Here is a 25,336-nt window from a genome sequence, read left to right on the forward strand (position 1 = left end):
GAAACAGGACATCTGATCAGGACAGAGCGTGAAATGGTCAAGGCAGCAATATGGCAGGTGAGTGAGGGGTTGGTAAAGGATGTACCCACGGCTCTGCCACAGCTGTGCTTGATCACTAGTGCCATAATTGCTTTAAACAACAGTTTAAAGACATCAAATTGCATTTTTTTCTATCGTTCATTTAGATTTTTGAGATTCTTCACCCAAGTCTTGACATCCACTGTTATTGAATATGTCTCTCTGCAGCCAAGTTGAGTGAGAGAGGCTGTATAGTGCACAATCATGTGTATCCTGTCTTCCTATTACATGCTAATCTCAATTGTCTTATTCAATATGAAATTGCTGCTCTCTCGTTTGAATGAATGGAATGCTCATGTGTGAAAAGACAAAGTGGGAATGTCTAATCAGAAATTAAAGCTGCAGTTGGCAAGTCTGGCAGATTGAGGGGATTTAGCCAAAATGTTTAATGTTTACAACTCTCACGTCCCTCCCCAAATACCACCGAGCACCCTCCTATCAAGTTTGTGCGATATTGTGGGGATCTGTTAGCCTAATGAGCCAGACCCACATTAAAATGTAAGGTCTGGGCACTCACCGTTGGCAGTGCTCAGTGCGAGGGGCAGGATAATCGTTTGTCTTTCAAATTCCCTCTGCACGCAATAGGACAGCGCTATGAGTCCCTTGCGTTTTCCCACCAGTGCAGCTATTTGGCTATTTCAAACTTGTGCCGACTTAAAAAAAGCTTAATTCGTGTCACGCTGTTCGCCAACAGCAACATCCATCTTCTTTGTTTTCAAGTAGCAGGGAATTCAAGCCAAACCGTGGCAACTCTGCCATCAATCATTATGTTAAGCCCGCCTAACGTCTCTATACGATTTAAATGGCCTGATAGAAGTTTAATTTTTATAGCTCACAAGCCAATGGAGAGTTGCTAGACTAGCCCTGGCAGCAAATGTAATTGGGGTGCGTCTAGATTTCTAGGCTAGGGATCTGTGGTCTGTGTAAGAACTGTGATTGACAGTCAGATCTCACACAACCATGCGCTGATTGGACCTGAAGAACCGGGAGCTGTGGATTTTTGCAAAACAAATAACAGGCTCTAGGTGGAGGTAGGAGGAGGTTTTTTTGGACCATAGTGTCAGTTTCAGTGAATATGATCAAAAAAATCTTGCCAACTTCAGCTTTAATAAATAGTTTGACCGGACCGAACTGTTGCATAAAATGTGATATTCTCATGGTTACTGCTGCACAATGTAAATCTTCAGATGCTAGTAATGTTCTCCTGTTTCCACTTGGCTGTGCAGATGACTCCTCTGGGTTTTGATGCACTACTAAAAGCAGAGAGAAGGCTACATAGAGAGCCTGCTGTGTGCATAATGTCTCACACACCCCAAACATAATTTTCACTCATCAGTTCAAGGTGTATAGGAATTCTACAGCACATACCTCATATAAAAGTCCACTATAGTTTCTTCAACTTTTAGAGGATGTTCATTATATTTTAGTAGAAAAACTGTAAAAAAAAATGTACAACCCCAAAACAGAAAAAGTTCGGACGTTGTGTAAAATGTGAATAAAAACAAAATGTAATAATCTGTAAACTCATATTTAGTTGCAAAAAGGACACAGACAACAAATCAAATGTTGAAAATTACAAATTTGACTATTTCATGGAAAATATGTATATGTTAATTTTGAATTTGATACCAACATCATGTTTCAAAAAAAGTGGGGATGGGGATAACAAAATGCTGGAAAAGTTGTGTAATAATAAAGAAAACAAAAGGGGGAACTATTTAGGGTAACTGGCAACATGATTGGGTATGAAAAAGAGCATCCCAGAGAGGCAGGGTCTCTTAGAAGTAAAGGTGTAGAGATATTCATCACTCTGTGTAAACCTGTGTGCACAAATGATGAAACAATGTTATTATAATGCTTTTTAACATGGAATTGTGAAGTATTTGGGGAATTCATCATCTACAGGACATACATACTATTATTAAAACATTCAGAGAATCCAGAGAAATCTTTGCAAACACATTGGATGGCAATGGTCTTTTGGAGGTGCATTAGTGCCTACATCATGGGCATCTTGCACATTTGGCAAAGCACAATCAATTCTGAATGATGTATACAGGTTTTGAGCATACTGCCATCTAGGCAATCTATATTCCAGAGAAGACCTTGAATATTTCAGGAAAACAATGCCAAAATGAATTCTGCACATATTTAATTGGTATTTTTCCATAGAGGAAGAGTCCAGGCATGGGCGTAGATTTAGGGTGGGACGCTAAGGACTAGTCCTAATCAATATTTTAAGATGACAAATTGTCCCCACCAATATTTTAGCGAGCTTTGTGCTGCTGATCATTCCGACAGCCAGCACGACAGTACAAGAAACGTCGTCATATGATTTGCTGAAAATCAGCTGACACAAAGGCCACACGCACGGAGAGTGTCAAAGCACAGGCTACTTTGCACTGGCAGTCAAGCGAGCAGTGTCAACGACAACGGTAAGTTAGGGCTGTCTGTATAGGCCTACTACCCCATAAAAGGCCAGAGTAAAACATTGTGATATTCCCTTTGCCCTTCAGCATGTACATGTTTGCCCCTTTTTGTGGTTTGTAGATCAGCTATAAAATACGAAGCTTTTTCATTATGCAGTCTAGGCAAAATAACGCCATACAAACTGGTAACTGGTGACCAGGCTTTCAAATTCGGATTTTACTGTGTAAAATAGCATTAGCTGTTAGGATATTAGCCAGGATATTGTCACAGCTTAACCTAGCTTCTGTAATCTTTCAACCAAAGTTAGGAGTCATGTTGAATAAGGGTGTGCCGCATGGACAGTCGCATAGGCTATAGCACAGATAGGCCTACAGTAGAAGTCACCATCACTGACTGTTAGGCTAATTGGGCTACCAATCTTTGCAGTCGCAATAAACAATGGATCGAGACATTTTCCTGTTCTATATTCTGTTTATGTAGGCTAATGTATTTGTGAATGTGGCCTGCACAATGCAAAGAAATAAAAGATAAACTGGTGCATTTCCATACTCATAGAAATGAACATTGCGAGACACTAATCTCTTCTATGATCTCATCCCAAAAAGATTTTCTTTGACTTGTTAGTTTTTTTTTAATCTAATAACATAGCAAACATGATAAATTGCATCCACATATCCTTGCACTTGAGAAACTATGTTTCACGCCAATTGCATTCACGTTCCTCTTACGTGACAGGCACTAAATTAGATTTACACACCACAAATGTGATGATATTAAAGACAAGTGTAGCCAAGTAATTTAAATATCAATATGATGTATTCAAATTACTAAATATGTTTAGCTATTAGTAATTATGCAGATCACAAAATACTATAAATAATTAACAATATAAGTTTATAGTTTACATGAATTCCAAAATATGAAAAAGAAACCTATAACAACCATCACTTTCTATGTGTGTGTGTGTGTGTGTGTGTGTGTGTGTGGAGGGTCAATCAAATTTTATGATTGCCACTGATGTGAATGATCACAAATTACAAATCACACAAACCAAATCAAATTTTAAAAAATTGCAAAAGTATCGAAATCGAGATTCTTCACTTGTTATTGGTATTGAAACAATAATGTTGGTATCGTGACAACAGTCAGATAACAGATGTGTCCCCACCAAAGCTGAGACCAAACCTACGCCCTTGAGTCCAGGTGCTAAAATGGCCTGTCTGCAGTCCAGATTTGTCAAATTAGGTGCATAATGGAATGAATACCCCATACTGTTGAGGAACTGAAATCCTGTATCGGGGAGTAATGGGACAACATTTTATTCTCAAAACTGTAGCAAATGGTCTCCTCAGTTTCTAAACATTTACAGAATTTTGTTAAATGAAGAGGTGAAGCAGCACAGTGGTAAACATTCCCAACTTTTGAAACATGTTGCTGGCATCAAATTCAAAATTAACATATATTTTCCATGAAATAGTCCAAATTTTCATTTTCAACATGTGATATGTTGTCTATGTCCTTTTTGCTGCTAAATATGGGTTTACGAGACTTGTATATTATCATAAGCTGTTTTTATTTGCATTTTACACAACATCCCAACTTTTTTTGTTTTGGGGTTGTATGTCTTCCGTGCCCTACAGTAAATACATGCAAAACAGTCAAAAGTGCAATTCCCTCATCTGAAATGTGTACGTGGCTAGATATAAGGATCCTCTTTGTCTGAATACGCGGAGGCTGGACAGCCCTCAGGCAGGGAGCAATGGGGGTCTCTCCTCTGCCACTGCAGTCTGTTGATGACCAGCTCCTTCTCCATGGCCGCCGACCGGGCATTCGTGCTGGGGCCGTCACCCTCTCTGTGGCTAAAGTACTCTCGGACGGTGTTGCGCACCATGGCGGGCAGCTTGATGCGGATGGTGTGGCGGATAGCTGCAGAGGCCCTACTGTGTGGCTTGGGCGAGCTCGGGGGGACGGTGGGCCCAGGGGAGCCCCTGCCACCGCCACTGGCTATCACATCCTGGCTGGCACCTGTCACCTGCACCGCCACTGTGCCCTCAGCCCCATTGGCAGTTGGAGCTCCATGCCAGGCATTATTGGACAGACTGATGCCCCCTGACACTGTGATTCGGGTGCGTGGACAGCCAGTGTGTGCCGGTGAGTCCACACCATCTGTGATGTCAGGGGCGGCCGGCGCTCGCGTGGAGACCGAGCGGAGCACCAGAGGCGCGTTCTGACCGTAGAACACAGTCTGCGGGATGTGCACACGCACTGTGTGGTTCTGGGGACTGGCAGTTCCTGCTGGGATTGGTGAATCCTCCCTCGGATCTGTCGCCAGGCGCGCGGCAGGTTCTTTGACGGTCAGAGTTGCGGATGAGGCATAGAATGTAATTTTAGTCCTTTGCACCTTTTCCACTTCAGGCAAGTTGGAACGTGTGGGCAGCTGGACAGAAGAGCTACTCAGCTTGATGTGTGTGACCGAGGTCTCTCTGGCCTTACCCTGACCCCTGTGGGGTCCTGTGACACTCTGCTCACCCCAGCTCTCACTGGTCCACAGCACCTGCTCCCCATCCCCAACAGAAGCAGGGCAGACGGTCATCGTCACGTCAGGCCGGCCCCTCCAACGGGAGCTGCTTCTTTCGCCCTCACCCTCGGCCGCCTCCACCTGCTCTTCATCTGTCACTCCAGCCCAGGTTCCTCGCTCGCTCCGTCTCTTGGCCTCCTCATCCACCTCCTCCTCCTCCTCCTCTTCCTCACCCTCCTCTTCCTCACCCTCACCGTCCACCTCCTCATGAGGGAAGGCCATACTCCAGTCCGGCGGGAATTTTCGCGGCACGTCCGGCGTCAGTGGGCGGAGCCTGGCGGTGGCGCCAAAGAGGAAAGGGCGGGACGCAGTGTCGTTGGGGCTGGAGAGCGTCTCAGACGACGTGAGCGACAGGGCGCTGTCCAGGGCGCTGTCCAGCGAGCTGACGGAGGAGGTGGCCGTGGAGGACAGGCTGGAGAGGCTGGGCTGGTGGCCGGCTGTGTGGTGGAGGCGCGGGGCGATCTGCGGTGACCTCCACAGCGAGTAGCGGCCCTTCCCCGTCCTCGGGCTGCCGTCGCCCCGCCACGCCTGCTTCTGCTTGGCCTGGAAGTGACGCGCCTGCGTGCTGGGGCTTTGCGATTGGCCGGACGAGCCGCCCATCACGGCTGCGTCACAGCTGGACTGGCGGGCCACAGGGACGTGGCCGGTCGGCTGAGCGGGGCAAACAGTCGGTTCGGAGGCGCAGCGAGACGAGCGCAGGTGACCCAGCCCGGCGGGGATGGAGCAAACGGAGACGCTGGACACAGACGGTGTAGCAAACCCCACGTCCTCCCGGAGGGCGAGAGCGGCCAGGGGCACGAGGAAGTGGTCAGGGGGGGAGAGGAGAGAGACGGAGGAGGCCGCCTTTTGACCCATCTGTTTGGCAGGCAGGCCAGTCTCCTCTGTTGAGAAGCAATGGGAAGTCATTATAAACAACCATGAACATACCCATGCACATACACACACACACACACACACACACACACACACACACACACACACACACACAGACATAAAAATGTATGCGCAGCAACAGATACACAAACACACTAATACACAAACTCACTGCATATGCATGCACACCCACGATTTGAAAGTCACAGACCACAATTGACTCACCCGTGAAAACAGCTTATGAGTGAAATGCAAATGTCAAAAGTTTGTTTTGCTTTTGTTTCTCGAGATTCTCAAGGAGATTTTAAATTGTGGGTGGCTCTACAGTAAGAGCACCAATTGAAGACACTTACCACAGACCACTTGCTCATCCCTCATGTTCCTCCACTGAAGCAGAAGTCTTCCTACATCCTCACCAAAAATGGAGGGAGTGTTCTCAATGAGCAGCTGAATGAGTTCAGCAACCTAAGGGATGAGTGGGTGAGAGAGAGAGAGAGAGAGAAAGGGAGAGAGTGAAATAGAGAGAGAAAGAAAGAGAGAAATAGAGGGAGAGAGAGAGAAAGACAGAAAAACTGGCAGGTGAACAAGAGAAACTGGACAATAATGACAGTGTCTGCTTTTAGGCTAAACAAACGATGATTTGTCTAGCTGTGGACTAAACAGCACATAAATCCTTCTTATTGAAATCCTTTACTGAGATGGAATGACAGTGAGTGCCTTGGCTGCGCCGGGGCACATGGCATGTTTGATGAAATGTTTGCTTCTGCCTTTATGTGTTGTTGACAACCGCGTCTGTGTGTGTATGCAGTGGACTGCAGACGCCAACACAGCCATGGAAACTTTTCGCCCCCACTGCCCACTCCAGCTCCTGACCGCGCCAGCTCCCATGAGAAGCAGTCCTCAAACATGACAGTACGTTCTGGACAGTTTTGTTACCCTTAAGGTAACACGTGTTCTCCGTTTTCAAATGGAGGCCAAAAAAGTAATTTTGCCAAAGCTTAAAGGTTTCATGAGGGGAAAAAAAGATGTCTTGAGTTGATCCTGCTTTCAAACGTCTGACAGCTGATCACAGAGGACAGGAGGCACAGAGAGAATGAAGTTTACTTTCTACAGTGTTCACGAAGGGAAAATAAGTAGCCTTCAGTAAAAAAAAAGTAGAGGCCTTTTAAGCAGCAGCTCAAAGCTGTTGGCAGTGTCCTTGATGAAGCTTGCGCACAAGAAATGCCTTATTCTCAGAGCATGGACTATGAAAGGCATAGACATCTAAGAGTGTAAAATCAAAACTTTTGTAATGTAATGGTAAATATTAGGGTGCATTTCTTGAACAGAAAGACAAGCCATGTTTCTAGATGTCCACAGACTATTTGATAAACGTAGACATAAAACAGAGACGAATACATGTTAATATTCTGTTATCCTGTTCATTGATTTCTTAATAGCAATAACTGTCCGCTGGAATGACACCAATCTCCCTCCACGTAACTGACAACTGTATACAACACAGATGCATTTCTAGAATAATCTCTACATGGGAAGGGGTTGAATTGATACAGTACAGTATTACCACAACCAGAAAAAGGAATGTTTGTGAGAAAGGACCTTTTTCATGGCTTTGGTCTCCTCTTCGGCGCTGGACGGTGAGGGCAGTGTCAGCATGCTGGGGGCAATGCAGAGAGCCAGGTTTGAGGCGGTCATCTGGTTGTCCTCCGAGTGCTGGTGGATTCGGTGCAACACCCAGAACATGTAGCGCAGCAGGGTGCTATTTTCCTCAGGGAGCTCAGCCACCAAGCTGCACATGAACACATGGAGTGTGGGGGGGGTGGTTAATGTATTGCTTTGCATTTGTATCATGGCTTTCCATGATGTCAGATTTCTGATTGATTCTCAGCATATACTGTAGTGAGAATAAAAATGTTTCAAGTCTGTGAGTGTGTGTGTGTGTGTGTGTGTGTGTTTGTGAAAGAGAGAGAAAGACGAGAACAACAAAAGGCTATTTTTTTCAGCAAGGCTCTTTGTTTATTATCTGTCTATGACGCTGAGAACATGTAATTTGATGCATCATCTTGTCAACATTCTATCCGCGTCATTAGATGGGCCTTAACTGAAGGACCAATTGTAACGTAGGATTGGATGTGTGTATGTGTGCACGCGTGCGTGCGTGCGTGCCTGTGTGTGTGTGTATGAGTGTGTGTGTGTGTGTGTTTGTGTATGTGTGTGTGTGTGTGGGTGTGATGTCTGAACAGATGGCACTGTCTGCCTTGACTGTGCGTGTGTTAGTCATCTCCCTACTGAGGAAGTGACAAGCCCTTTCACCTTGCGATGACTGCTCTCCACTCCTCCTCCTCTTCCACATCAGTCACCTCCATCCACCGCTCGCACAAATGGGAGCCCAGGACGCTGCCTGGTAGACTCCGCAGGAAGTCCTGGAGTGCACAACGACACAAACACAACAAGCTCGTCATCACAGACAAAACAAACTCTTCATCACAAACCAAACAAGTTCTTCATCGCAAATCAAACAAGCTCGTCATCCAGTGCTCGAATTACGTGGGAGCCAGAGGATGCCGAGCTCCCATAGAGTGAGGACTGGCTCCCATGAAAGCAACAGTCAAAAGTCAAAAATCTGAGGGGGTCTCTCATATCAATCAATCAATCTTTGATGGCGGAATATTCAGTGAATAGGCTACCCGACAACATCTCAGTACAAATTCCAAAATTGTTCGTCTATTTATTTCCACGGTTCAACACAAGACGACTGAATACCCAGATGTTGTTATCACTACGTGTAAGACTATAGTTTGGCTGTGCAATGGCTTTGTTAATTTCTGCCAATTAGTAGCTACACTTTCCCTGTATATAAAAAGACTACATGCACTATTGTGTTTGACACTGAGAATATCTGAGATGGTGGTCTGGTTGAAATGAGTTACATTTTATTTCATTGTGAAATTGAGAATGAGACTAAATCATTTAGTCTATTTCTTTGTATTGCGTTGAATTGAATTAAAAGGAATCCATTTCTGTAAAAAAATCTCTCTGTCTGCGTGTGTCAAGTTATAGCCTAGGCCTACCATGTGCAAAAGCACCACTCATGCCTAGGCTATTTAATTGTATAGCCTTGTTAGGCTATGTGCGGGGTGTGCCAACTTTTTTATGAGATAGAGAGACCCCTTACAGACAAAAAGATAATTTGAGCACTGTTGTCATCACAATTCAAACAATCTCTCCATCACTAACAAGGCAAGCATAACCTATGCAAATCCCCAAAACAAGCAATTAGCATTCTCAACTAAGAGATTTGCTTTATTTAAAAAGAACAAAGAAAAACAGTTTGCTGTAATTAGTGGAACTTCATTGTGTGTGTGTGTGTGTGTGTGTGTGTGTGTGTGTGTATGTGTGTGTATGTGTGTCTGTGTGTGCACTGTGGGGCTTACAGTAAAGACAGCCGCGATGACAAGCACAGACTCTCCCTCCGGTAAGTACTCCATGCCACCATTCAGCTTCTCTTTGAGCTCTCTGCAGCTCTTCGCATTGGCTGAGCGCCGAAAAATCCCCTGGGTGGACGGTCCTTCCCGGTATAGTGTGTAGAGCATGTCCTGCACAGACACACACACACACACAAAAGGGATTCAAATATTTCCAGAGGTAAACAGGCTTGACACTCATGGGTACAGAAAACATGACCTGCACCACACAACAAAGCTGTCTATCACAGCTGATATGGAGAAGAATTTTGGTTTTACATTAGAGCTGTTTGGATTGTCTCTTAGGACTGCCAATCATAACCCACTAAGATAAGTTAGCTTATCACACACACACACACACACACACAAAGAGGTATGGGCACATGCACAGCAGATATAATGACATAGTTAATTAAATTATACACAGAAGTATAACACATGCTGTTGGTCACCATACCATGATGGGCTGAGGTGGACTTCCATGGGGGCAGATAGTGGACAGCGGCTGGCCAAACAGAGCACTGCAGGGGGAGTCTGGGGGGCAGCTTGATTGGTTGCTGGTCCCTCGTCGCAGTGCCCAGTCTATGAGCGATCTCTTCCGCCTTTGCTTCTGAGAGAAATCTACGCCACACATTTCCACTTACTATGGTTCGGCTATTTAAAACCAAGGTATAATTGCTGTAAATGACAGGAAACTTCTGCAACCAATTAAATCTGAAATAAGGGGGCAGTGATTGCATTTTCTACTGTTTCTTCAATAGCTCAGTATGGCCTTTTGAGCAAAGGTGCGAGTGTACAGGTGAAGGTCATTGTTTATTGTTCATTGCATCTCCCTAAAATGAGTTTTTGTTGAACTGGCAGTGATTGCATTTTCTACTGTTTCTTCAATAGCTCAGTATGGCCTTTTGAGCAAAGGTGCGAGTGTACAGGTGAAGGTCATTGTTTATTGTTCATTGCATCTCCCTAAAATGAGTTTTTGTTGAACTGGCTGAATCTTACAATACAAACATGCATCACATTCAGACAGATCTGCACAACGCTGAAAGAAGTCGAACGCACCCACTGATTTTCTGCTACCGGAACACAAAGTGAAGACAATGTGCTGCCTTCAGAAACAGCCTATGTTGTAATAGCCCTTAGAAAAATGAACTGCACTACTTCAAGTGTCATAACTGCAGTTTTATGAGAATCAAAACAGCTGTTTTGGAGGAATTTTTACAATTCATATACAGTATCTCACAAAAGTGAGTACACCCCTCAGGTTTCTGCAAATATTTTATTATATTCTGGTGAGCGTATGTTGTGTCGACCAGTCATGAAAACTGGGTCTAATTCCAGACTCTTTTTTTCTTCAGTGGTTCCATGTTGGTGGAATGAACTGCCCACTGCTCTCGTTCCTGTGGTAGTTTTGGGATTAAGTTTAAGAGGGGTCTAAAGACATTCCTATTCAACATATACTTAGTTGTTTAAACGCTTATGTGTTATGGTTTATATAATGTTGTTTTATTTTAATTGGGCTGTTAATTAATTTGACATTATTGTTTATTATTGATATTCTCCTTAATCTAGTCTTAGCATGTCATTGTTTTTATATTATTGATTGAATTGACATTATTGTTTTATTATTGCCTTTCCTTTTTTTACATTGCTTTTTATTAGGCTATTGCTTGAATTGATATTATTGTGTACTACAACTATTCTCCTTACTATATTTGACCTACATTTTAATCTGTTCCCTGTTCAATTTTAAATATTATTATGTTGTTTTGTATTTATGTGTCGCTTTGGACAAAGGCGTCTGCTAAATCCATAACCATAACCATAACCATATCTTTTCATGGGACAACACTGAAGAAATGACACTTTGATACAATGTAAAGTAGTGAGTGTACAGCTTGTATAACAGTGTAAATTTGCTGTACCCTCAAAATAACTCAACAAGCAGCCATTAATGTCTAAACTGCTGGCAACAAAAGTTAGTACACCCCTAAGTGAAAATGTCCAAATTGCGCCCAAAGTGTCAATGTTTTGTATGGTCACCATTATTTTCCAGCACTGCCTTAACCCGACGACATCACAGAGCTGGTAGATGTTAGAGACCTTGTACTCCTGCACCTTCTGTTTGAGGATGCCCCAAAGATGCTCAATAGGGTCTAGGTCTGGACACATGCTTGGCCAGTCCATCGACTTTACCCTCAGCTTCTTTAGCAAGGCAGTGGTAGTCTTAGATGTGTGTTTGGGGTTGTTATCATGTTGGAATACTGCCCTGCGGCCCAGTTTCCGAAGAGAGGGGATCATGCTCTGCTTCAGTATGTTGTCAGTACATGTTGGCATTCATGGTTCTCTCAATGAACTGTAGCTCCCCAGTGCAGCACTCATGCAGCCCCACACCATGACACTCCCACCACCATGCTTGATTGTAGGCAAGACACACTTGTCTTTGTACTCCTCACCTGGTTGCCACCATACATGCTTGACACCATCTGAACCAAATAACCATAGGACATGGTTCCAGTAATCAATGTCCTTAGTCTGCTTGTCTTCAGCAAATTGTTTGCAGGCTTTCTTGTGCATCATCTTTAGAAGAGGCCTCCTTCTGGGATGACAGCCATGCAGACCAATTTGATGCAGTGTGCGGCGTATAGTTTGAGCACTGACAAGCTGACAACCCAACCCTTCAACCTCTGCAGCAATGCTGGCAGCACTCATACGTCTATTTTCAAAAGACAACCTTTGGATATGACGCTGAGCATGTGCACTCAACTTCGTTGGTCTACAAAGGTGAGGCCTGTTTTGAGTGTCTTGTTGCCAGTGGTTTAGACATTAATGGCTGTGTGTTGAGTTATTTTGAGGTACATTTTCTATACAAGCTGCACACTGACTACTTTAAATTGTAGCAAAGTGTAATTTCTTCAGTGTTGTCCCATGAAAAGATATAATAAAATATTTACAAAAATGTGAGGGGTGTACTCACTGTACAGTACATGCAGGAAATGCAATATGTTGGACATGAAAAAACTGCATTGTACTACATAGTTCTGTATTTTACTAGAGAAATGCATTCTGGACATGAAAATATCATTGTACTGCATTGTGTTTAATAAAAATGACAGTACTGTATAAATGCATCGTTTTTGTCCCATAAGTGCAGTTATTATTTGTAAGGGAGACTTTGCAATTGAAACTTTGACATCACTAAGCTTTGCACACTGACAACAAACCTATGGACCCTTTCAACAAGGTAAACAAAAACAATGCTTGAACGTTCTATTTGGGCCCCAATCTACTTCCTCTGCATTAAGATAACATATGGAATGTTAAAATGGAAGTCTTGTGGGGCCAACTATGATGCTGATAATGGAACTCTCTTGAAAGGGTCCACTATGATGCTGATAATGGAACTCTCTTGAAAGGGTCCATACATTTTTATATTCTTCTGACTGCAGTTCTTTGATATTTGCCAGTGTTGCTACTTCAGCTCATCACTGCCTCTGCCATTTGGCATGAAACTAATGTCATCCTCTCTGGTCACTGATTGACCCACCATCCTGGTTGCTAAGGGAAACGTAAGTGTATTGAGAGTAGCCAGATTGGTATCTCAGTGAAATAAAATAAGCAGTTACAGGCTGGTAGGCCAAGCTACTGTGCATGTGTACTTGACAAGACTTAATTGGTGTCAAATTGGTACCTGGCCTTGGCAGAGGCATGACATGACGAGCCATGTCTGAGCCATAACACAGCTACAGTCCCCACTGACCAGTTAATGATTGCAAAAACTGTAGCAGAAGAGCACAGCACCTGTCAGTGGAAAATGGAGCACTCTTTTGTGCTTGGACAATCTAGAAATAAGCCCTTTCTGATAAGCCATATCAGTTGGTAACTTAGTGGAGTTTTCAACAGGTTTTCAACAGGTTTTCGGTTTCACAACCAGCGACGGGAGAAAAGGTTGGCCTTGTAGACGTGCCTCTGGGTCTGTCAGTGGGAGATGCGGAGATCACTACATGTATTCTCCTGTGCTATTCTTTTAGATGAATTACTTTTTTTTCTGAGAAATAACTTGGGCTGTATCCCCATGGAAATGGAGAATGATAATGAGTCCTGTGGACTCAGATATCACCCTTTCATCAACATGTTTACACTAAACAAACCCAGAGTGTGTGTGTGTATAGTGTGTGTGTGTGTGTGTGTGTGTGTGTGGGGGGGGGGGGGGGGGGGCATTTATCCCAATCCGTGAATCAGTAAAACACACTCAGCACACAGTGAGGTGAAGCACACACTAATCCCGGTGCAGTGAGCTGCCTGCTACAACAGCAGCGCTCGAGGAGCAGTGAGGGGTTAAGTGCCTTGCTCAAAGGCACTTCAGCCGTGCCTATTGGTTGGGGTTCGAACCGGCAACCCTCCGGTTACAAGTCCGAAGTGCTAACCAGTAGGCCACGGCTGCCCCGAGTGTAACACGTAACACATATAAAAGGTGACAGACAGACAACAGAGGGAAGTGAGACAGGACAGGACTGGACAATACAGTTGACAAACACAAGGACATATTATTAATGATTGGGTAGAATGATCTGTGATTCGCATTAGCTGGTCACGGTTAGGGTGTTGAAAGGGGTTTTAAAACATGTTATAGTGTGTGCCTATGTGTCTGCGTAAAATGGTAGCTGTAGGGGCAAAAGCCAAAGTGAAAAGAAAAAGAGAATTAATAAATAAATAAATAAATAAATAAACTTTACAGAACGGAAGAGGGAGGTATGTGTCTGGCAATGTACACGGCTTATAGTTATGTGTTTGTGCTATATAGAAACGTCAAATATATAACTTGTTTCTATTATTGTTTTATTATTGTTTTCTATTCTGTGTATTCTCTCTGATTTGATGCTATATTTCTCTCATTTGTGGATCAATCATTTCTCATTTAAAATGAGACGATGTACAATACCATTTGACAAACAATAGTATTATCGGTAACACTTTATTTTAATGTGTCGCTGTTACAGTGTACCTACCTGATTAGGTACAGTGGTACAACCTGTGTAACAACATGTACTATCAGGTACTATCATTGAACTTGCATTGTGTATTTGTGGGTACCTACATATAGTTGTTACATTGTAATACTGAGTGCTTTTACAAAACTTTGCCAATTTGTCTAAATTTTCATCAGAGGCAAAGAGCTGACCTGAGACCTGCTGGATGGGGTAAATCTGGTCAGGATAGATTTGATATACAAATCATTCTTAGCTCCAGTCAAGGCCTCATTGTCTTCAGTGTACATGTAACAGCTGTGCTGCTACAACCTTGGTACTCTTTGATACAGTGGAATAAACCTATTAAGTGTACCAGTTAATTACTTACATGTACATTTGACATGTATGTTATGTCTTCGATGTCTTGGAACAGGTCTACTAATTCACATGTACTGTGTGGTGTAACAGCAGACACGTTTCAACACATCAATTACAGGATGCATGACATCATTGACAGGATGTATATAATATGTCCTTGTAAGTACTTAACTGGTACACTTTATTTTAATGGGTTTATTCCACTGTATCAAAAGAGTAATAAATGTGTACCAACACAGTTGATACATGTACTACAGTATGTAGGGTAATGGCAGACATGTTCCAAGACACCAATGACACAACATACATGTAATATGTAATTGTAAGTACTTAACTGGTACACTTCATTTTAATGGGTTTGTGCCACTGTATCAAAGAGCAATAAGTGTGTACCAACACAGTTGATATAGCCTATGTGCTATGTAGTGAATTAGTAGACCTGTTCCAAGACATCGAAGACACAACACAACATACATGTCATATGTACATGTAAGTAAATCACTGGTACACTTAATAGGTTTATTCCACTGTATCAAAGAGTAACAAGGTTGTAGCAGCACAGGTTGGAGCTAAGAATGGTTTGTATATCAAATCTATCATGACCAGATTTACCCCATCCAGCAGGTCTCAGGTCAGCTCTTTGCCTCTGATGAAAATTTAGACAAATTGGCAAAGTTTTGTAAAACCACTGAGTATTACAATGTAACAACTATATGTAGGTACCCACAAATACATAATGCAAGTACAATGATAGTACCTGATAGTACATGTTGTTACACAGGTTGTACCACTGTACCTAATTAGGTAGGTACACTGTAACAGCGACACATTAAAATAAAGTGTTACCGAATTATCTCTCATCTCATCTGACTGAACGCCCTTTCTTGTTACTTTTCATTTCAACCTGCAAGAAACCAAATTTAATTCACTTATAACAGGTACTTTTATAAAAGTATAAAATATCTAAACTAACTTGAGTTTTGTACACAACAACAAAAAGACTCCAAAATTAATTTAAAGAAAGCCCAGGTGGCAGCACATAGGCGGCACACCGCGTACACACTCATTTTGTCACAGAACTCAGGCTTAACACATGACTGTCGCCTACTTCTACCTGAGAGGCGCTCCTGTTTTGGGGGAGCAACAGACGAGACGTACCGGTCTGGGTGGGGTGGTGCCTGACACTGCGGGCCCTGAACGTGAAGAGGGGCACGGGCACCTCTCTGGGCAGGAGCTCCAGGTGCAGGGTGCCCTCGGCCGTCAGCAGGCTGCTCCGCACCATTGGCAGGCACTCGGACACCCGCAGGTGATGGAGGATGATGCTGTACGGACACTCGTGCCCTTAGATGGATGTGGAGGAGGACAAAAAATGAAGTGAAAATGTGAATGGTGAAGAATGGAGCCTATTATGTATCATGGTGTGAGTGGAGGTGTTTCCTGGTCGATCTAATGGATGGCACGGAAGTTATCTGACACTCATTAAAATCTGACTGGCACATTTGAAATTATATTCTGACATCTATCAAACTTTTCAACACTGTCTCTTGGAGAATCTACTTGTTTCATGTCTTGTTTTTTTTATCTTAATATAAGATAATAACACTTGGTTAGATATCAGTTTTTGCAGTGCAGGCTTTGTGCTGCATTACATATAAGGAATTTATTCTTAATACTCAATTATTTTTATAAAAAAAAAAAAATCTTATACACGTGTGTGTTTGTGCATGCCAGTGTGTGTGGGTGAGAAAGAATGACTCATAGATGAGCTTCACCCACATAAAACCAAATAATTAGACACAACCCAGAGTCGAGGCCGAGTGTGAGAGGGAAAAGAGCTGTTTGGCAGTGTGATCTCAGCGGGCTTCAGCCCAGTGCGTGGTTACCCTTAGAGCTGGGGATCAAACCACCAATAGAGCATGCATCAAACAATCACAGAAAATCCAGTTCTCTCTCTCTCTCTCTCTCTGTAATTTCAGTCCATGAGCCCCATTTGATGTATGAATAAGAATGAATGTATGAATAGAACTGAAAAGCGTGCAGCACACTATTCACTAACAGCCTTGAATATAACAATGATAAATATAGCTTCAAGCAGCAATGTGGGGGCCAAGCAGGCAGTTCAGCAGTCCAGATTTGCCATGCAACTCAATGCTGTGGCATCAGGCATATAGCATTAAGCAGTCACAGCAAGTTCCATGCCAAACAACCCAAGATTGGCTGAGTTACAAGGTCAAGTTTCACATCAAAACATAACTGATTTTGTGAGGCTGAACCAGGGCTGAGTGTCGCCGCCCCCTCCCCCAGCCAGCCCACCGCCGCAACCGCCCCTGCCCATCCCACCCCGTCCCACCCTTGCACGCACGCATTAGAATGAACTGGATGGAACTTGCTGTCATCAGTTTCACATCAAAAATAAAAGATCGATTGAGATATGAGCATGCTTGCTGTGATTTCAATGCCCCCATAGAGGTCAAAGGTCAACAAATTATTTGTGCATCATCAGGATGAACCAGACGGTTTTATGGGCTGCCATTGACCTCCATTGCAGAATAATGCAGCAACTACAGGCCAAAATACATTTTTGCCAATTCCAGAGCCCCCTAGAGCTCAAAGGTCACCAAATTTATTGAGCGTCCTCCTGATGGGTCCTGAGGACCATGTACTAAGTTTGGTTTTGATACATGAAAGCGTTGCTGAGATATGAGCTTACTTCCTGTTTGGCGGCTTTGCCGCAAATTTCGATTGGCTGTTACAGGCAAACGCTTCTATCAATTGTTCCAGAAAAAAATACACTGATAAGGCATGGTCTAAAGATGGTCTCTGCCAATTTTGGTGAGGATCCGCTGAAATTTGTGATCTGCGAAAACTTGTACGTGTTTTTGATTTAATCCAATATGGCGGCCGAATCAATAACGATGATATCACAAGTTGGCTTGGGTCGGCCTAAGGACCTCCAACAGTATTACCCGACACCACTAGTGCGTTTTAATTCTAAGCACAACAGCAGCTACAGGCCAAAAAGCATGTTTTTAAATTACAGCGCACCCTAGAGGTCAAAGGTCACCAGATTTCTTGAGCGTCCCCCTGATTGGGTCCTGAGTCCATGTACAAGGTTTGGTTATGATAGATCAATGGGTTGCTGAGATATGTGCTCACTTCCTGTATGGCGTCTTCACCGCAAATTTTGATTGGCTGTTACGGGTGAACGGTTTTAGTTCCGAAGACGAAAAGGAGTATCTTTTGTGAGGCTTGGTCTGAAGATCATGTGTGTCAGGTTTGGTGTCGATTGGACAAAATTTGTGACCTGTGAAAACTTTTTAGTGTTTTTGATAAAATCCAAAATGGCGGAAAATCCATCATGGCGGAAAATGACGTCATAGGATGCGTTGAACTCGGCTTGGTCCAAGGATTCTAACAATTCATCATTTTTGACAATCGGGTCATCTAGTCAAAAGTTACGCGCGTGAACACACGTCCAACTTTGGCCTATTGGTGGCGCTAGAGCGCTCAAGGTGCCGGTATGAAACATGGTGAAATTAATCATGAGACTGTCCCCAATCAGTGTGCCAAATTTCATAACTTTTCACCAGACGGTTCTATGGGCTGCCATTGACTTCAATGACGGAAGCGTAATAATAATAATAAGAAAACGTAGAAACACAATGGGTGCCTTCGCAGCTTCGCTGCTTGGCCCCCAATAATAAGAAAACGTAGAAACACAATGGGTGCCTTCGCAGCTTCGCTGCTTGGCCCCCAAATATAGCTGCAAGCAGCAATGCGGGGGCCTAGCAGTGCGCTATAGCAGGAATGGCGTTGCCATGGCATGAGCAAGCACTCACAGCAAGAGGCAAAATAGATAGATAGATAGATAGATAGATACTTTATTGATCCCCAGGGGAAATTCAAGACCAAAAATTACACCAATGTCCTTGTGCATTCTCACAATCAGCTACCATGTCCCTCTACCAAGTTTGGACTTCATACACCAAAGTGTTGCTGAGATGTGAGCTCACTTTCTTTATTACAGCACCCCTAGAGGCCAAATGAGACCACTTTCCTTGCATGTCCTCACAATCATCTAATATGTCCATGTATCAAGTTTGGACTTCATACAATGAAGCGTTGCTGAGATATGAGCCAGCTTCCTGTATTACAGCGCCCCCTATAGAGGCCAAATGATGCCAATTTCCTACTGTGTCCTCACAATCAGGTACCAAGTCCCTGTACGAAATTTGGACTTCATACATGAAAGCGCTGCTAAGATAGGAGCTCACTTCCTGTATTGCAGCGCCCCCTATAGAGGCCAAATGATTCCAAATTCCTAGTGTGTCATCATAATCAGGTAACAGGTCCTTATACCAAGTTTGGACTTTGTACACCAAAGCGTTGCTGAGATACAAGCTCACTTCCTGTATTACAGCGCCCCCTATAGAGGCCACATGATGCCAATTTCCTAGTGCGTCCTCACAATCAGATACCAAGTCCCTGTACCAAGTTTGGACTTCATACATTAAAGCATATCCGAGATGTTAGCCCACTTCCTGTTTGGTGGCTTCATCGCCATATTTGATTGGCTGTCACAGGCAAACAAAAATGAAATTAAAAAATCTGACAAGTATCGTTTGTGCGGCTCGGTCTGAAGATCATCTCCGACAAGTTCTGTGAAAATCGGATAAAATTTGTAACCGCTGAAACTTTTCATAGAGTTTGGACTAAATCCAATATGGCGGAGTTCCAATATGGCGGAAAGTGATAGGATAGGGGTCGATGAACTCTGTATGGTCCAAGGATTCAGACACTACCTCAATTGTGAAAATCAGACAAAAGAGTCAAGGATCACGCGCATGAACGCATGTCCAGCATTGAACTGGTGGTGGCGCTAGAGTGTTCAATGTATATGCATAAAAATTGCTGTGAGTGATTGGGACAGTGTCCTGACTAATGGTATCGAGTTTTGTTATGTTAACTCAAAGCGTCACAGAGACGTTAGTCCACTTCCTGTTTGGCGGGTTCATCACCATTTTTGATTGGCTGTCACGGGCAAACAAAAATGAAATTGAAAAATCTGACAAGTATCGTTTGTGCGGCTCGGGCAGAAGATCATCTCCGCCAAGTTCCGTGAAAATCGGATGAAATTTGTGAACGCTGAAACTTTTCGTAGAGTTTGGACTAAATCCAATATGGCGGAAGTCCAATATGGCGGAAAGTGACGTAATAGGAGTCATTGAACTCAGGTCGGTCTAGGGACTCCAACAGTGCCTGATTTGTGAAAATCGGATGCACCGTTCAATGGTCACATGCGTGAATGCAACCCAGTTTTGACCTATTGGTGGTGCTAGAGTGTTGGGCATAGAGTTCTGTAAATTGGTGAGAGTGATCATGGGACGGTCCTGAATCAGTGCGCTGAATTTCATAACTTTCTACCCAGCGGTTCAATTTTCGACCAAATTTTGAACCGTTGGTGGCGCTAGACGGCTGGGTTTAGAGATCCGTAAATTAGCGGGAGTGGTCAGTGAAGTGTCCCGAAACTTTCTGCCAAATTTCAGCACTTTTTAGCCAGGCGTTCTATGGGCTGCCATAGACTCCAATGGCGGAAGTATAATAATAGGAAAAGCTAGTAACTCAGTTGGTGCCTTCGCAGCTTCGCTGCTAGGCCCCCCCAAAAAACAACTATTTCCATAGTCCCTTTCACGTTACCCTGGAGGCTCTACACCAATGGTCTCCAACATGGTGCCCGCGGGGACCAGATAGCCCGCGGGACGGCTATGAGGCGCCCCCAGCGCACCTTCTAAAAATACCCAACAGGTTGCCTGCAGATCACGCTCTAAAAACACGCTCCATTGTGAAGTTTTCAATATATTTAAGTCTAGACCAGAACCATTTAAAGAATGTATGTAGCCATACATCTAACATAAAATTGATATCGGTGATACCTTACACATTGTAGCTGCGTTAAATTTTTGCCTTTGGCTCCTAATCCGTTTCCCATTCAATCTTTAAACAACAACGGAAGCGGAGCCCATACACGCTGCTCGCACGCATAGACAGTAAAGGGGGAAAAAACTTGCTCGTCTGGTGTAGCCAATGGAAGCATATCTTTGCAAAAGTTCTGTGGCCATTCCATGTTCGTAAAATACGGTTCTTGCATGTTCAAGGACTGAAAAACAATTGCTTTAGCTCACAGGCCTTTTTTCCCCCTCCATAGGCTTCTGCCGTATAATAGCGCAGTTTTGTGGCATGCATGACTGAGCAGGACTGTGCATTACCTTTTTTGTCAGATCATGGAGAGATTTCAGGTGTGCAATAACTTTAAAAGGCGTCTTCATATATTAGGGTGGTGTGGGCGATTACTATTGAAATGTTAAAACTGAATTGTTCACTGAAATCAGAACTTAAACAACCCCTGAATTTATAATGGTGGGTATAAATTGGGTAAAAATTGTAACCCAAATGATTAATTGCACAAAAAAATAGATTAGATTCCCCATGCAAAGTTTGAAATGAACAAACTGAACAAAAATGTTGGTAGTGTTGCATATTGATATTAAAGTATTGAAGAATCAGATGAAAATACAGTTGCTTAATATATAAAGACTTATAGGCCTACAAAATATTGATAATTTAAAAGTAAAAATCACATATGCCTTTTATTTAGAAGGACTACCCTCGCAAAAAAGGGGTGAGGGTCTGTTTGTTTCAAATGAGTAGCCCTCCATATGATTTCGGGTCTTCAGGTAGCCCTCATTCCCAAAAAAGGTTGGAGATCCCTGCTCTACACAGTGGAGAGCTAGTGTTAAAGACTACAGGTTTCAGTGAGCAGCACAGTTCTGAAAGATGCCCAGAGAAGGAGCATTGTGGATCTCTGATGGGAGAGCGTTCCAAAGATTGGGGACTCTCAACAGATATCCTCAAGTGGCGATATGTTTGTGTGTGTGTGTGTTCCGTGTTGCGTACCGATGAGGACACACGGAGCTTCCTCCGCCGCCGACTCCACCCAGAGCTGACACTCCGCCGGTGGTCCCTGCGGGGGAGGGAAACGGGCAAAGCTAGTTAGGGGACTGGGACAGGAAATGGCCACAGCAGGAAGCGCCTGAGTAGAAAAAAAACAGGTCAGGAAATGCCTTCAGAAAACATGAAGAACAACGAGCCTGTCAATCAAACTGGTCTCTGGGATGGTGTGCCATGGCGAGATAAGAGAGAGCAAGACAGAAACAAATCGAGCGCTAGGGAGCAGGGGGGTGGGGTGAAAGGGTAGGCCTTTAATAAGTAGCTAACTGCCCTTTAGAGGGGTGAAAGGGTAGGCCTTTAATAAGTAGCTAACTGCCCTTTAGAGGGGTGAAAGGGTAGGCCTTTAATAAGTAGCTAACTGCCCTTTAGAGTGCAGTTGTGGGGCAAGCGGCTGCTGTGTCTATGCCACTTAATGTGCCAATGGGGAGCCAGGTTAGAATCTGACCTGACATCCTTTCCCAATCAAACCCTATTTCTCTCCCACTCACTTCCTGCCACTCTTCTTTGTCCTATCTGAATAAAGGCAATCATGTACTTATATGTGTATATGTGTCAAGATGTGATGTATTGCTAGTTTTCACTTGTGAGGAAACAATCAATCAAAGCAATCAAATATTTATCAAAAATAAAGTTTCACCTTCAGCAATAACATAATCAGCCCCAGCATTTCTAGCTTTCTAGCTCTAGCTATCTTTTGCCATTTCTATCTTTTGCAACACTAGTATTACCCAAGAGAGAGAAAAAATAAACATCAAAACCGGAACACTTTAGTCATAAACCTTCAGGGGACACTTTGGATTTGATTGGTGCGTCTGTGATAAGGGCAGGAGGAGCAGATGAGCTGAGACTGCTCTCTCCACACTATTGAAATACTGATTGGCTACTTTAGGTACTGAAGATGAGAAATGGACTAAATCATGTAATTCTTCTCCAATAAAGCTCTGACTACTAGAGTGAATACTTATGGTGCACAAATCAATCATCATCCAACGTAAGACGTCAATTGATATTGATTCATTCACTCAAAACATGTTTGCTTCAGCTCTGCTTTGAAAAGGAGGCACTGCACTTTCTCTATGTATGCCACCATATATAAAACTCATGCAAGCTAAATAAACTCAACAACATGTATGAGTTCAGTAACTAGGGCATTCAGATTGTACAATTCAAAGATTGCATTCAACACAAAGAACATCCTTAACTTTGGTACTGTTAACTCATGGTAACACTTTGTGTAAAGGGTGTATGAATTAATTCATGGTTTATGCATTGCTTCATTTATATTTTATGCATCATCAGGAATTGACATGCGTTTATGGTCTCGCATTAATGACCTCATGCATGAACAACACATCAACTAAAGCATTAGATACGGTGGGTACATCATTATGATTTATGCATTTTTAATCATGATCATCATGATTACTTGCATTTAAGATTAACTGCTCATGAATTCATCATATCAGTGGCCCCTCAACTAAAGTAATGAATGATGTATTTAGAGAACTACAGTTGTTGTGTTCAAATCAGAATTTGTGTTCAAATCAGAATTTGAGCAGTGATGACCACATTTTTGACAGAAAAATAAATAATCATGCTTAATAAATCAATTGATGTGCCCTGCCCACCGTACCTAATGTTTCAGTTGATGCGTTGTTCATGTATGAGTTCACCAATGATGGACTCATGTCAATTCCTGATGATTCATGAGATATTATGTGTGTGTGTGTGTGTGTGTGTGTGTGTGTGTGTGTGTGTGTGTGTGTGTGTGTGTGTGTGTGCGCATGCGTGTGTGTGTGTGTGTATGTGTGTGTGTGTTTATCATGGGCCGCGTGATGACTGCTTTATGTTAACTAAAAGAGGTTGGTGGCCCACCAATGTAATAATCAACCTTGCAGGAGCTTGTTCCCATTTGAGCATACTTAAAAAGCAATCACAGTAACTTAAAGCAACACTATGCCACAATTTGAACCTTTTTCAAACTACTTTTGGTTTAATCTTAATTTATGTTGAAAATACCACCCCAACGTGACCGATAAAGCAGGTGCACCACTGGGCTGTGTATACAGTAAGCTCCCTCCTGTAGTCCCTGTTCACCCACTGAGCAGTATCAGCCAGGAATGAGACATCAACCCCATTGATGCTCCTGCCGGGAACTCAGACTGTCGACTTACTCTTAATTCATATTGAAGTGCAACTGTCTGGATGATATCATCAGCCGTGGCACTGCTATCCAGTTGAAGTGCTGCAGTCTGAAGGAACAGAAAATAAGATGTTATGAGGTTTGGAGCCTTTTGTTTTGGGGTAAAAACACCTTTCATGAATTATGAACCGTCCATGCTCTCTTACAAAGACCCGATCATCCAGCAGCACTAGGAGTCCCATGGCAATTTTAGATGGGAGCTCATCCTGCTTGGACTTAACAATGTACCTGAAATTGTGAAAACATATTGAGCAATTATAATGATCGATTGTTAAACAAAATAGGAATTGTATTTATTATTATTAACAGGAATTTTAATTATTTTTGAACTATTTAGATGGTGTATCATCAATATGTATGCAGCTGCGACTATACTACTTACCATTTCAGAGTTGACAGCCATTTCTCCTTAGTCTCTGTGGAGCTATTCAGAAACAACATTGAACATTAAACTGGTAAACTGCAACAGAAAGCTATAATTATGATTCTGGTAGCAGTGGTAATTATTGTTATTTTCTGTCGTTAACCCTTAAAGTCGTACGAAATGTTGGAAAATGATATTCTAAAGAATATCTGGGTTCATTGAATTCAACATAGAATTTTAGAGCCTTGAATTGTTGCGGAACGGAATCTGTAAAACCGTTTGTGTTACTTAGGAACGTGACAGACAGATCTTATTATGGTCTGAGCGTTTGTGTTACTCTTGCCGCAGTTAGAGCCAGTAACCATAATGACAGAAAGGTCACAGAATAATGATTAATGACAGGTTTCAGTTTCAGGCACTGAAGTGAATCTATATAAAATCATAATACATGTCTTTGACAAACATCATGGGGAGAAAAAAGATATCAAATTGTGAAAAGTGAAATGTTCTAAAAATCTAAGTGGTGCAAAGAACAAATAGGAAAGAAAGAAACAAACTTGGCATACCTGAGGGTAACAACATAATTGGTTGTGGGCCAGCCGATAACGAAGGAGTTTTTGGAGCTGAGTTTGCGCTCTGTGACCTGCTCCACACAGGAGGCGAGCCACATCTCGCTAAGCCTCACCTGCGCCTTCACCTTAAGACTGGCTGAGGACCTTGGCACAGGGGACACACAGCGGTACACACACTCAGACTCTCATCTCAGGAACTATACACTCCTGCACACGTGTCCTCTCTCATGAAAAGAACCCCATTGGTGAAAGAACTGATTATACAGTACAAACAAGTTAAATGACCATACTGCTGCAGAAGTAATGCCCTGAGTAACTTGCATTTTCAATAGCGTCAGTTGATGCACTTTCAAATGGTGGTATAGCCCTGTAGGCATTGACCTTTGTGTTAAAAAAGAGATTTGATTTGCAGGCATGATAA

The 25,336-nt window shown here is 43.0% G+C and overlaps 1 protein-coding gene across 3 annotated transcripts in view; it reads right to left on the minus strand.

Moving 5' to 3' along the window:
- Positions 1-4,059: 4,059 nt before the first annotated feature.
- Positions 4,060-25,336, minus strand: part of arhgap20b (Rho GTPase activating protein 20b) — a 32,658-nt gene continuing 11,381 nt past the window's right edge. For all 3 annotated transcript variants that reach the window (XM_048266344.1, XM_048266359.1, XM_048266349.1), the window contains exons 4-15: positions 24,910-25,059; positions 24,362-24,403; positions 24,126-24,207; positions 23,951-24,028; positions 21,723-21,789; positions 15,927-16,109; positions 9,881-10,044; positions 9,394-9,555; positions 8,273-8,382; positions 7,559-7,748; positions 6,313-6,424; positions 4,060-5,967 (exon numbers count right to left, since the gene is read on the minus strand). In XM_048266344.1, the coding sequence (XP_048122301.1) occupies positions 4,205-5,967; positions 6,313-6,424; positions 7,559-7,748; positions 8,273-8,382; positions 9,394-9,555; positions 9,881-10,044; positions 15,927-16,109; positions 21,723-21,789; positions 23,951-24,028; positions 24,126-24,207; positions 24,362-24,403; positions 24,910-25,059 (3,103 nt within the window). In that variant the 3' untranslated portion in view covers positions 4,060-4,204. The remainder of the gene's footprint in view (positions 5,968-6,312; positions 6,425-7,558; positions 7,749-8,272; positions 8,383-9,393; positions 9,556-9,880; positions 10,045-15,926; positions 16,110-21,722; positions 21,790-23,950; positions 24,029-24,125; positions 24,208-24,361; positions 24,404-24,909; positions 25,060-25,336) is intronic.

This window comes from Alosa alosa, chromosome 2 (genome assembly GCF_017589495.1).
Source record: "Alosa alosa isolate M-15738 ecotype Scorff River chromosome 2, AALO_Geno_1.1, whole genome shotgun sequence".
Lineage (NCBI taxonomy): Eukaryota > Metazoa > Chordata > Actinopteri > Clupeiformes > Clupeidae > Alosa > Alosa alosa.